Genomic DNA, 13894 nt, shown 5'->3' with positions numbered 1-13894 from the left:
GGCAGGGATGAGGGGCACTTCCGCTCCCCCCAGGTGTGGATCCCAGGCAGGGGGACAGGCCACCCGGAATGAAGATGGAATGATTCCATATTCAGATAATTCCATGGTGAGGGTCACGGAGAAAAAGTAATGAGGATGATGGGCGAGCACGGCTGCTGATGAAAGTGAGCGGGGTGTGGATGTGCCGAGGGCGTCCCGGGTGGAGGGCCACCCGTGCCAGGCACCTCGGGGCCAGATCACCCAGGGGCGGGGTGGGGGCGCAGGGGAAGGGACTAAGGATTTATTTCCCTGCAGTGGGGCTGGGGTTTGGGGGCGCAGACAGAAGCAGGGAGACATGAGCTCAACTACTTTATAAACAGCTCACTCCGGCTGCTGCTAGAACACCTGGTCTAGGGGATGAGCGTGGGACCCGTCCAGGTGAGCACGGGGGGTGGGGAGGGGACGGGATGGGGCTGGTGCAGGCAGCGAGGGGCAGGTTCTGGAAGTGACATGAAGACAGAGCTGCAGGGGGCCGGCCGTGGCGTGGCTGTGAGGGGAACTCGAGGGGAAGCGTGGGAGAGGAGGGCTCTAAGTGGGAAACTGGGTTTGTTAAAGCTGGGTTGGCGATTAGAGAAGTTATTCATTTACTGAAAACTAACTGGATGACCAAGGACACCAACTGCGGTGCTGGCCGTCCCTGAGCAGGACGCGGTGGGCCAGGGCCGGGCTAGGGGAGGGTACCTGCATGCAGCCCCGGAAACCGCGGCGCACCGAGACCTTGTCTTCAGACACGCCACCCACGATGAGGCTTCTCATCCTCAACCCAGGAAGCTGGTTCCCAATCTGCACCGTGTCCTGTGCAAAGAGAGGGGCTGCATCCACCATCTGGAAACATCTGGCTGGAAAGAATGCGCTCAAATGCAGTTGCGTCGGTAAGCTGTTCACAGCCGGAGGACGTCTGTGCCTCCAGACAGAGGGCCCGGCCCAGCCTTCTCCGTGGAGAGCACGGCTGTGTGTGTGTGACGGGCAGGGTGCAGGAAGCAGTCAGAGGACATGTGTCCATGTCCCAGCCCAGCCAAGATGGGCATCTCGGGGGATGAGGGCAACCCTTCCACCTCTGTCGTGGGCACCGCCAACAAGCCACTGCGTGAAAAAGCTTGACAAACTAGAGAGTGGAAAACACGTCCACAGGGGCAGGAATCTAGAAAAGTCTCAGCTGGATCCTTAGGCTCAGGAAGGTGCACACGTAGAACACGGCAGTTTATCCTCAGAACCAGGTGTAAGATGAGCCTGGACTCCAAAAGCACTCAGGAATCACAAGTAGCCCCTTAAGCTTGTGGGGGTCCCGTAAAGATGCCTCCTGTTACCTGGCTGCAAACCCTGGAAACCCAGCGGGGTTCAGCAAGCGTTCTCCGAGTCGCCCTGCCTGGAATGCCACCTGCCCATCTGGGATGTGCAAACCTCTCTGGTGTCCCACAGCCCCCTCTGGAACCTGGATCTCATTTCTCCCCCACCCATATCCATCTCTGTACCCCGAGGCACAGCACTGAGCGTGCAGCTGTGGCGCAAGCCAGCTTTGCTAAAAGAAACCTCTGCTGAAGGCACCGATGGCATCACGATGGGACGCACAGATGGACCAAGTCCAGTGCCCGACGCCAGGAGCTGACCATCTGGAAAGGGGATGAGGTGCAGATTCCAGTGTCCTCAGCATAGGAGGAACATGAGACCCGAATTCAGGGAAGCCCAGAAAGCGCTTCCTCAAATCCACAAGGGCTCTGGCAGGGCCTGGCACCTGAAGGGGTCGCTCTGTTTTCCCACAGGCCCGGTGAAGGGGTCTGTTCCAAAGGGGGTACAGGTGCCCACTCACCTGGTCCACACCATAGTCCAAGGTCATGACTGCCAGGTACTTGATGTCTTTGCCCTCCTTGGCACTCTTCAGTTCTATCAGCAGGTGGTGCCACTCCCCGTCAGTCACGCGTGACCTGGACAGTCTCATGGACACCACATCCGAGGGGCCGTGGGACACCTCAAACTGGACGTAGTTGTTCAGGATCTGTAGGATGGGGAGAGCTACACTAGTCACTGAGGAGATGATGACAAAATACAAAATACATTGCAATCACTTAAGTAACAAAGCCACACAAACAGACTTACCACAGGGCACTGGATCAAAGATGGACTTAAAAATTAGGCAAAGTTTAATTTGCCGTTGCCTGTAACACTCTTCAGAATTACATGCCTTCTTCTATGGTAAGAAGTGTCGAACGTTGACAGAGGTCAAGTAAGATAAAGCCCGTTGGACTTAAGTAAGGGGAACAACCACAGATTCAGGTGACTACTGGGCTCTTATTTTTGGATGTAAATGTTTCATCTTATGAGACAAGATTCAGGCCACCATGTTCAAATATATGAATGAAAAAACAGAAATCAGCATTATAACTGGCCTAAGATGTTCACGTTTTAAGAAAATGTAGGCGGGGCAATGCTGAGATCATGTTTCCCTTTCCCCAGTGAAGGATTGGTTAGTTTTGACCAACCCTCCTCCTGAGAACACCTAGGAAAATGAGACAAAATGTTAAAGCACACCTGTCTGAGGCATCAGAGTGACCCAAGTCCCTGCAAGTTACAGAAGCACGACCAGGGAGAAAATGGGAATCTGCAGAAATAAGCTTAGTGCTTTGCCATGTGGTTGTCAGTGGGTTCTGGAAGGCACAGCTGAGGCTGATAGCTGTGCAAAGCTTTCTTGGTTCATGAGGCTGGGAGGAGAGAAACTGGAATTCAGAGCCTGCCCAGGGTGAGGGCTGCCAACCAGAAGCAAACATGGGAGATGTGACACCACCATCTTAGTTTCAAATTCTCTTTAGTTTTTCAACACGATGCCCAGCACTCAATCACAAATAACCAAGTACATGAGGAGACAGGGCAGTGTGCTTGAAATAGACCCATGGGAATCCAGACGAGAGAACCATCAGACACAGACTTGAATATAGTAATGGGAACCACAGAGCTTTCAAGGAAACAGATTCAGGTACCAGTAGACTCTTATTTCTGGCTGTAATTTTTCCATTTCATGAAATTAGACTCAAGCTACCAAGTTTAAATACATGTAAGATTGTAAATCAACTATACTTCAATTAAAAAATACATGTGAGAAATATAAAAGAACAGCGTTGTAACTAATCTAAGATACTAATGTTTAAAGATAACTTCAATCTAAAGAGCAGATAAAAAAAAAAAAACTATTAGTGCACTGGTTAAAAGAGACACACCTGAAATACAAGGAAACAGAAATGTTAAAAGGAGAAAGACAGAAAAAGATACATCACGTAAACACCAACAAAAAGAAAGCTGGTGTAGCTACATTAATATCAGACAAAGTAGACTTTAAGGCAAAAATAATTATGAGAGATAAAGAGGATTTTCATCATGATAACAGCCAATATTCCAGAAAGATAAAACAATTCTAAATTTGTATGTACCTAATAACGTAGCCTCCAAATCTACAAAGCAAAAACTGACAGATCTAAAAGGAGTAAGAGATAAGCCACAATCAAGGTTGGAGATTTTCAACTTACCTCTCTCAGTAACTGAGCAAACAGACCCAAAAAAATCAATAAAGAAATAGAAAACTGGAATGCTACATGAACAAACGTCACCTACTCAACATATATAGAACGCCACAGAATACAACTGCAGTGCACACATTCTTTTCAAGTATAGGTGGAACAGTCACAAAAATGACTAAATGCTGGGCTCTAAAGCAAGTCTCAACACATCTCAAAGGTCTGAAATCATACCACATATGTTCTCTGACCTGCAATTATGCTAGAAACATCAAATGATTTACTAGAAAATGCCACCTGTTTGCTGAGAGGTATACTTGTGAATACCCGATGGGTCAAAGAAGAAATCACGATGGAAAATAGAAAATGTATTTAGCTGATTATAAAGACAATGCAACTAATAATGTACTTTGATTTTTCACCTCAATTGAGAGTCAACTGAAGAGGATAATTTTTCACCTTTTTACATTTTGTTTCCTTTCATTCCACAGAAGTCTGAGTCAACTCATTAATTTCCCTGGCCATTCTCTTTCGCTGTCCTTGCTAACAAAACCCCAAAGCCAGCAGACCAACAATGAAGTGACGGATGTCTACAAACAAAAGCAATGCCTGCAGAATGACCCCAGGACAGTGGCACTTAACTACTCACCACCTTAGACCTGTCACCGGATTTAGGAGAGGCATTTACAGCAGCCAGGTTTTCCCACTTGACAGTGAAGGTGGACTTAGGGTGCCCAAGAGCAATTACCCAAACTGTTTGGGCTGTAGGATGACTATGTACCTTGCCTGGCCTGCTGTGGAGGCCGGAACACCTAGACTGCTGTACCCAGAGCTCACGGGGCCTGCAGGAGGCCTGCATTCCAAAAACGCCATGTGAAAATAACCCGGAATACGCCTGTAATCCCCAGCTGACCAGCCTTTGGAAGCTGCCCTGAGGCGGCCTGCTGGGTGGCCACTGGGGTCTGGTGGATCCCCCCCGAGGTCACCACTCTTGCCACCCAGCCTTCTACAGGGAGGGGCTGGCCACAGTTCCTGGCAAAAGCCCTTCATTTTTGGATTAGCTGCCCATAACGTAATTCCTCAAACAATATGGGAGTTTGTGGCTTTGGGTGTTGTTCCACTGAAAGCGTACTTTTTTCCGACACAGACCCCACTGCCAATGACAACCTGCAAGCTCCCATTCATCACCTGAATCAGCCAATTTAATTTGTTCCAACAGGGAAACCACCACAGAGGAAAGTACCATCCACGGGCAGAACTGTGCCTGCCAAGTTCTGGCCCAGAGCTGGCTCCTGGGGCCGCCTGATGAACTGATAAAATTACTGGTTAATAAGGGATAAACAATGACGGCTGTAATTATCCCAGAGGCACAAACTGCACCTTCAGTGCAACCCAAACGGGCCTGCGCTGGAGACACTCCTGAGCAGTGATGCGGGGGAGGGGACAGGTGAGGGGTGAGGGGGCAGGTGAGGGGTGAGGGACAGGTGAGGGGTGAGGGGGCAGGTGAGGGGTAAGGGGGCAGGTGAGGGGGCAGGTGAGGGGTGAGGGACAGGTGAGGAGGGGTGAGGGGGCAGGTGAGGGGTGAGGGACAGGTGAAGGGTGAGGGGACAGGTGAGGGGTGAGAGACAGGTGAGGGGTGAGGGGGAAGGTGAGGGGTAAGGGGGCAGGTGAGGGGTGAGGGGGCAGGTGAGGGGTGAGGGGGCAGGTGAGGGGTAAGCGGCAGGTTCGAGAAGAGATGGGGGTCCCGCCTGGGCTCTGAGCCCCCAGCCCCCACCCAGGCAAGGTTAGTCAGGCCTCCCTGGGGCCCCGTCCTCATCTATCTGTTGCCAGGCATTGAGGTGGTCACCTCCTCCTCCTCCTTCCCACGGGGGGACCAGCAGCGGGTGTGGGGAGACAGAACAGACCAGGTTCCCCGCGCATGCATCGGGAAGGCTAGGCTTCGGGGTGGCGCTACGTGAGCCTCTGGCTGCCTCACTCAGGTGCACACCTGCTCTGCGGGTGCCTGGAGTGGGACGTGGACCTCACTCACCTGGAGATGGAGCCTGGAAGACACGCCCGCCGTGGCCTCCATCAGCACGCCGTCCTCCTTCCTGGTCCGGAACATGAGCCCCAGGTACCAGGGCACGGAGATGGTGATGTCCAGGTCGCTCCAGGACACGACGCTCTCCCCGCTGAAGCGCTGGGGGTGGGGCATGACTGTGGACACAGACATGGGGACCTCCCCAAATCAGACGGGCCTCTGAGAATCGTTTTTAGCTGTCGGGGACGAGACAGGCCCCCAAGGAGGGGGAGGGAAGAAACCCTGGGCCTTTCTCATTTGAACGCAAAGGCCGGTCTCAGACTTCCGCTTGTACGGCACTAGCCCTCTGAGTCCAGGAGCCGTGGGCTCTGCCAAAGCCCACCCCCCACTAGGGACGCAGGTCCAGGAGCCGTGGGCTCTGCCAAAGCCCAGCCCCCACTAGGGACGCAGGTCCAGGAGCCGTGGGCTCTGCCAAAGCCCACCCCCCACTAGGGACGCAGGTCCAGGAGCCGTGGGCTCTGCCAAAGCCCACCCCCCACTAGGGACGCAGGCCGCCTTCCTGAGCAGTCCGGCTGAGGCCTGGGGGTTCTCAGCCTCGGCCAGTGTACAGTAAGGGGCTCTCAGGCAGAGTGGGACAGCCCACGACCCCCGGGCCCAGTGGAGGGGCCCTGTGTGCCTGGCCTATCTGTCCTGCCCCACACCTGCCAGGTTGGGAGCCCAGGGGCCTGAGCAGGGGCCGTACGGAGGGTGGTCTCCTGGTGGGACTGTGTGAGCCTGCAGTGAACCCTGCACACAAACCTCAACCCTGCAGGCTGACCCGCCGTCAGCTGGCGTCTGGGGTGGATTTCCAACCCTGAGGCACACAGGCCACTGTGTCTCTGCTCCTGGTGACGGGCACAGAGATGGAAAGGCTGCGGGCCAGCCGAGGGCTCCCAGATGGTTTGGGGGGGACCAGGGAGGTGGCAACGGGGGGGACCATGGAGGTGGCAACGTGGGGGACCAGCAGCCTCATCCAATCTGTCACACTTGGAAAAACTGTGGACGCCAGACAGACCAGTAGGCAGGATGATACTGAGTCAAACCAGCTTCATCACTTCGCCTCCAGAGTCCTGTGTGTCACAGGCATCGGGGAGGGATAGACATCTGGCCCAGCCCAGAATCTCACCCCAATTCCTCCACGAGGGACGGCAGTTATCACCACGGGTGTTAAACAGCACAGGGCATGCCAGGTGGGGACCACCTTTGGGGGCGACTCAGCCCCGTGAGCACCGGCATCTGTTTCCTGCTCTTACGAACCCAAAGCCCAGCAGCTGTTTTCTCTGGCACAGCCGCAGCCGGACTCTCGGCCTCCATAACAGGAACTCCATGGGCGTGGATGGCCCCGCCGGCGCTGTGTCCACCCGGGCCTCTGCCCCTCCCTGTGACCTGAGCTTCCTGCACCCGGTGATCAGCCGGGGGTGGGCCTAACCTGTCCACAGGGCCTGCACAAGCCCAGCCCACTTGCTGCCTGGAAAATAGACCTTTGGGGCCTTGAAAGGTGCCCAGTGCTTTGTGTCACAAAGAGTCGGGCCCTGGGACTTCCCTGGTGGTCCAGTGGCTAAGACTCTGCACTCCCAATGCAGGGGGCTCAGGTTCGATCCCTGGTCGGGAACCTAGATCCCACATGCTGCAACTAAAGATTCCGCATGCTGCAACTAAAGATTCCGCATGCCGCAACTAAAAGATCCAGCACACGGCAACGAAGATCCTGTGTGTTCTCAACGAGACCTGACGCAGCCAAATAAATAAATACATATTTAAAAAAACAAAAACAAAAACAAAAAAGCGGGCCCTGGCCGGTAACTGTGTCCCGAGCAAGGACTGGGGATGTAATACAATTCCACGTCACGTGTCTCAGCTCCATCACTAACAGCCCTGGGCAGGTGGACCGCCCAGCACAGGTAAGCTGCCCGCTGGCTCCACCCCTTTCACCTGCACTGATGGAACGAACTTTGCTCTCCTCCAGAACACTCTGTCACAGGTTCCACCTATTTCTGCTTCAGTGACTCCTTAGAGAATCTCAGGAAAGCTGTGGTCCTCACCCCCCGAAAAAGTCACACTCGGACCCCCCAGCCCATCCTGTGGGGCACACGGGCCGAGGTGAGGAGCGTCTGACTTCTACGGAGAGGCCGTGGGTTGCAGGCCAGTGAGCGGCTCCAGGCAGGACTTCTCCTGGCCGTTGACTCGCTAATGAGCTCCGGGCATCTCCAAGGTGGATCCGGGGAGCTCGCCCAAGCTTATCTGGCCTCAATCTCCCCCTTTTGGTTTACCTTAAAGCGCATCAGTGATTTTTAAATGATGACAGTTATTTAACACTGTATTGCTTCAAAATGAATGAATTGTTTAAAACCTGCCAGTGTCTACAACTACAGGGGTGGGGTCAGGGGACAGGCCCAGGCTTTGATGCCCACAACACAATCCAGCGGGGAAGCAGCCAGCTAGAGGAGCCCCTGGGATGCTGAGAAGGGGCATGGGGGCATTGGCCCCGGGGAACTGGCCCTTCAGGCCTCAGGGTGCCCGTGAGGAGGCACACAGCCACCGGGAGGCCCCGCCAGGCCGCACCTTGCTTCTCTGACCTTCATGGACTCCCAACCTCACGCTGGCCCTGCTCAGACGAGGGGCTGTGCCCTGCAGACCCGTCCAGGGCACCCCCAGCCTCTGCTCTGACATCACCCACCATGGTGCCCCCACCAGCCCGCTCCCCACCAGGACCGAGGCCTGGGGACACACGTGCCACCAGCGGCTGGCGGCCCCGGGCACCCAGCACCCACGGCACCAGGCCCTCACCTTGCTCACAGTTCTTCCCGCCGAAGCGGAGTGGGCACTCACACAGGTACGTGTTCCAGCCGCTGACACAGGTGCCCCCGTTCTGACACCAGGTCCCATCGCAGAAGTTCCTCTGGGCAGCGCAGCCTGGAAACAGAGGGCACGGCGTGCTCTCAGAGCGGGAAACAGGGGCAGAGCGTGACGCAGGGGGACGGTCCCTGTTTCCTAGCTCCGACCCACGTGCTGGGGAAACACCCCCTGTGGACACAGCCGGAGGCAAGGTGGGCAGGCCTGGGACCCTCTGGGGCTGTCAGAACCTAAGACCTGACACGGCATGGAATGCACTGCCCATGTCCGGAGACCCTGGGCCTCTGGGCCATCCCACCCTCTGGCTCGTGGGATCGTCTGGTGACCGGCTCAAGACCCTGGGGTTGCGTGTCTGGGTCAGCGGCAGGCCCGCCCACAGCTTCACCACCGCTCCAACGCTGCAGGACCCCAGACCCGAGAGCAGCTGGGCGCACATGGCTCAGTCCCCCAGGATGTGGAGGGGGCCCCTCCCGCGTGGCCGCCGCAGCCCCACGATTCCCCGGCCATCCTGCCGTACCTGCCCTGGTGCCGTTGTTGGCGATGAAGCCTGCCATGTCCACGTTCCTGCCGTCGATGGACAGGTTCCGCATGCAGCCCACAAACTGGTGGTTCTGCACCGGGAAGTCTTCGGGCAGGTTGGGGACGCCCCCCAGGAGCAGGGGGCCTGTCAGATCCAGGGACCTGTGGAGGCGACACCAACCTCTGGATGGCCGGGCGGCAAGAGGAGCCCCGACGCTGCTGTACCGTCCCAGGGGCCTCTGCCGCAGGGCACGCTCGTCATCCTGACCCTCAATAATCCAACAGGTGCAGAGGCCAGGGAAGCAGGCGGCCAACAGGCCCAAACACACGTGTCAGATCCTACTTCCGGTGCCACCACCGGCTCACAGCCTCTCTGCCCCTTGTGTCAGCTCCCGAACAACTGGAGGTTTTGGGTGACCGCCCGAGTCCTGACTGCTGGCCGGGCCGGTCCACACCAAAACAGGACGCCACCTTCCTCTGGCCTCTAATGGCCTTGAGGGGCGGTCACAGCAAACTAGAACCCTGGTTCTGCAGGAGCATTGGCATGGCCTTGGGCAAGGAGCTGAACCGCTCCAGGGCACAGCTGTCCCATCAGTAAGATGGGCGCATCCCACCTGCATCACAGCTGCGGGGAATCCGATGACAAAGGTGTATTTCACACCAGACGCTCAGGATAGACCAGGCTCTTCTAACTGGTAGGCCAGGTTCTTTGAACTGTAGACCAGGTTCTTCTAAGCTTATTAAACATCCCACCAAAACACATCAGGGATGAGTCCAGCATGAACCTTTGCTCTGAGGTTTGAAGCTGGCATTACAAACATCCATGTCAGCATTTCTCTGACCTGAGTTAGGATGGGCCCTGGGGACCTCCAGATCCACATGGTGACATGGCCACTCTGATCTAATGGAGGGGATCACTGACTGAACACAGAATCACAGGGACCAGCACTTACTGGAACAAAGTCAGGGATCCTGTGGAGACAGGGCTGGGGATGGCTTCTGGGGTCAGCAAGCCGGCTGTCACAACCCTGGGGATGGCCTGGCCACTACTTTGGCAGATGATTCTAAGGGGACTTATTCTAGAAGGTTCTAATGTGTTGGAGGGAAGGGGAGGGAATGTGACTCCAGCCCAGATTGGGGCTGCCAGGGCACTGGGTCCAGAGTGCCCTGTGTCGGGGTCCTGACCTGGGCGGCCCCTTTTGGAGCAGTGGCCATGGGGGGTGGACACCAGGGCCCGTCTCCTGGGACACTCACTTTTTAGAGCCACTCTGAGTGCCCTGAGCAGCACAGCTGTAGTTCCCAACGAAGCTGCCAAAGCGCACGGCCACGGCCGTGTCACAGTCATCCACGGTCACCACGGCCACCTTCTCTCCAGACGGCCCGTGGGGCAGGCCCAGGCGGCCGATGTTGGGCTGTGGGAAGAGAAAGCACGGAGGCGTCAGCATGTTCTCCCACCAGCATCCCCGACTGATTCCCCAGCCCCTGCACACGTCCCCCGACCCGTGGAGGGTGAGAGGCCCCCTGGCCTCGTGTTGAATTAGTCCCCAAACCAGCTGTACTGGATTAACAGTGAGCCCCCCAAATTTATGTCCTTCCCAGAACCTCAGAATGTGACCTTATTTGGAAATAGGCATCTTGCAGATGTAATTGGTTAGGATGAGGCCATATCGCAGTAGGATGGACCCTAATCCAATGTGACTGGTGTCCTTATGAGAAAGACACAGAGACAGAGACACGGGGAGACATCGTGGGACAACTGAGGCAGAGACTGGAGTGATGCTGCCACAGACAAGGATGCCAGCACCCCCAGCATCTGCACGAGACGAGAAGCATCCTTCCCTAGAGCCCTCGGGGAGCGCAGCCCTGCAGGCACCTTCATTTCAGAACTGGGAGAGAATACATTTCTGCTGTTTTGAGCCCCCCAGTTTCTGGATTTTGTTCCAGCAGCTGACACCAAAGCCCCAGGACCCCTCCTTCTGAATACCTGGTTCTGCCTGTGAGTCCAAGCACGGGCCGGACCCTGGCCACGCACCGCCTCACCAGGCTCCTGCCCGCTCCGTGCTCCTGGGGTGCAGACTGCCCGGCCTGCAGACGGCCCCCCGCCTCCCCCACCCAGCGTGGTGCTCCCCAGCTGGGCCAGGAAGCTGAACCCCCGGTGCGCACAGTCACCCCTGGGCTCACGCCTTTCCTCACCCAGGGATGATCCTCCAGTCCCTTTTGCTGGCCCGAGGTCGACCACCCTTTCTGCCCCCAGACCAAGCCCCCCCTCGTCCCCCAGCTTTCCCCCTACGCCCGCCAGATGTCCCTGCGGTTCTCATGCACTCAGTCTCCCTGCCCAGGGCTGGTTACGAGAATCCCTCTGGGATCAGTGACACAGGGTGCAGCCTGCCCACTTCTGGAAGAAGCAGGTTCCCCTCTTACGGAGGCTGTGGTTCGCATCCAGGGGTCGACCCTCTCTCCCCAGGCAGCCCGCCAGTCGCGGGCATCCCTCACCAGTCTCCTGGCCGCCCTTTGAGGACACCGGGCACATCCGCCCAGACAGCCCTCAGACTCCTTCTAGCAGGGGACGTGGAGCCTGTTCGCACCGGCCACGTAATGTGGGACAGGCTCAATGTTCCAGACCTGCAGAGGGCGGGCTCGGGCTCAGCCAGGCCCCTGGACTTCCTTCCCCATCTGTACGACCTGGATGACAAGACCTGCATTCTGTGAGGTGGCCTGTTGGTTAACCCAGATGGTTAACCACGTGAAGGGCCACCAAGCCTCACCATCCGCACTCGACACGCAGTGGCCCCCTTCCTCCCCACGGAGAGGACACTTCCTCCCAGTCCCAGCAGGGCCCTCCCATCACCCATACAAACAAGGGCCTACTGCCTCCACGTGACAGCTCTGGGGTCAGGTCGAGTTTATAGCTTGATGCTTCTTTATAATAATATCAGAAACAGGGAGTTGTAAAAACACAGGGAATTTAATTAAATCATCCTCAAGGTCTTTTAACACGGAAATAACAACTGCACAATTCATTCCAAACCATCAGTTTTTTAACAGGAACAAGGAAGTATCCATTTGATTGAGGACCCTGGGCTGAAAGGCAGGACGTGGAGCTTTTGGTAACGGGAGCTCAGCCAGGCAGCCAAGGTGTGTGACTTCAGGAGGCCTCACTCACCCTGGCGGTGTGCCCTGGAGTTGTGCAGTGCACAGCCTGCACCACTGTACCTGGCAACCCCACCTGGGCCTTCTGTTCCCCCTTGGCCAACCATCTGACCTGGACAAGGCTATCACTATACCTCAGTCTCTCTGTGTACAGGATAAGGATTTAATGTTAGAATACCCATCCTCTCTGTGTTACAGGGACTTGGAGGGTGACATCAACATCAGACACAGGAGTCTCCCTCAAACCCTTCTCAGGTAAATCCGAGGAAGGCTTTTACCCTGCCTCCTGACATTCCAGCTCACGGATAATCCTTTCCATTTTCTTTTACAGTCAGTTGATGAGATCACAAGGTCGGCCAAGCTATATCCTTAAAGATTTCACCTTTGGCTAAGCAACAGTTAGATAAGTATAAAAAATAATCTGTTTTCTCCCTCTGTAATAGCAGCCCGCATTAGAGAACACGCCCAAGTGCTCATTATGGGATGCTTAAGTATTAGGTGCGATCCGGGGGAAAGAACCGTCCCTGAGCTGTGCGAGCCCCGTATTATCTTTACAACTTATAATTTACGTTTCTGGGGATGGGTGTGAGCCTTCCAGAGGAAGGACATAAACAGCATTTATACTTGGGAGGCTTTACTGAAACGAAGTTGTTGTTTACACAACCGCAGTTGTTGTAGATGGCACCTCATAATCAACAGCTCAGAGCCACTCAGAGCCACGGGATTCAAGCAGAAACAGCGAGGAAAATTGGAGGCGAAAGAAAAAAAAAAAAATCAGCATTTGTATTTAGAGCAGCACTTACTGACTTGAGACAGCCCGCTGGTAAGACAGATTTCAGAGTCTGGCGTTACTGCATTAAAGCAGCAAGCATGACTTTTGGGAAAACAAACATCGCCCAACGCCTGCTTGATTCCTGCTCCCAGATCCACCAGCCATTGGGTCAAAAGAGACGGCCCTTTGGACCACAGAACCAAGCATTCTTAGAGTGAGAACTAAAAGGACCAGCAGGAGAGACGCACAGGGAGGTGCTGGGGAGAAGGAACGATGTCCGAGGGCCGGTTTCCGGCTCCGCAGAGCGCCCCGCTGCCCCACCCCCACTCACGCTGCCCCGGAACGAGCTTAACCACACGCCAAATGTCCCCGTGTGGTCAGGATCACCAGGAGAACAAGAAGGGAGCACGGGCAAAGGCCGTAGGTAACAGGAGACAAGGCTGCAGGTGACTCAGGATACACGGATGGGGGTCCTCAGAGAGATAACCAGGCCCACCACATGACCCAGGACCCCACTCCCAGGCATAGACCCCAAGAACTGAACACAGGGACTCAAAAACTTGTTCACAAATGTTCATAGTAGCACTAGTCACCGTAGCTAAAAGGTAAAAACAACCCAAAAGTCCATCAACAAATGAACGGGTAAACAGAATGTGGTAAATCCATTCAGTGGAATAGATTATTATTCAGCCATAAAAAGGAACGAAATACTGGTATTTCTACAATGTGGATGAACCTCCAAAACATCATGCCAAGTGAAAGAAGCCTGTCACAAAAGGTCACATGTTGTATCATGCAATTTATATGACGTGTCCAGAATAGGCAAATACATAGACAGAGAGTAGATGAGTGATTTCCAGGGGCTCGGGTGGTGGGGGAATTGGGAGGGACTGCTAATGGGCACAGAGATTCCATTTAGGGTGATGAAAGTATCTCAGATCTATCAATAGATAGAGGTGGTTGGTTGCACAATATTGTGAATGCACTAAATTATTCATT

The 13894-nt window shown here is 55.2% G+C and overlaps 1 protein-coding gene across 4 annotated transcripts in view; it reads right to left on the bottom strand.

Moving 5' to 3' along the window:
- Nucleotides 1-13894, bottom strand: part of CELSR1 (cadherin EGF LAG seven-pass G-type receptor 1) — a 149238-nt gene that overhangs the window by 36531 nt on the left and 98813 nt on the right. For all 4 annotated transcript variants that reach the window (XM_061204270.1, XM_061204272.1, XM_061204271.1 and 1 more), the window contains exons 6-11: nt 10228-10385; nt 8972-9135; nt 8389-8514; nt 5572-5738; nt 1847-2032; nt 721-834 (exon numbers count right to left, since the gene is read on the bottom strand). In XM_061204270.1, the coding sequence (XP_061060253.1) occupies nt 721-834; nt 1847-2032; nt 5572-5738; nt 8389-8514; nt 8972-9135; nt 10228-10385 (915 nt within the window). The remainder of the gene's footprint in view (nt 1-720; nt 835-1846; nt 2033-5571; nt 5739-8388; nt 8515-8971; nt 9136-10227; nt 10386-13894) is intronic.

This window comes from Eubalaena glacialis, chromosome 11 (assembly GCF_028564815.1).
Source record: "Eubalaena glacialis isolate mEubGla1 chromosome 11, mEubGla1.1.hap2.+ XY, whole genome shotgun sequence".
Classification (NCBI taxonomy): domain Eukaryota; kingdom Metazoa; phylum Chordata; class Mammalia; order Artiodactyla; family Balaenidae; genus Eubalaena; species Eubalaena glacialis.
This window is presented reverse-complemented; position numbering and strand designations above follow the sequence as displayed.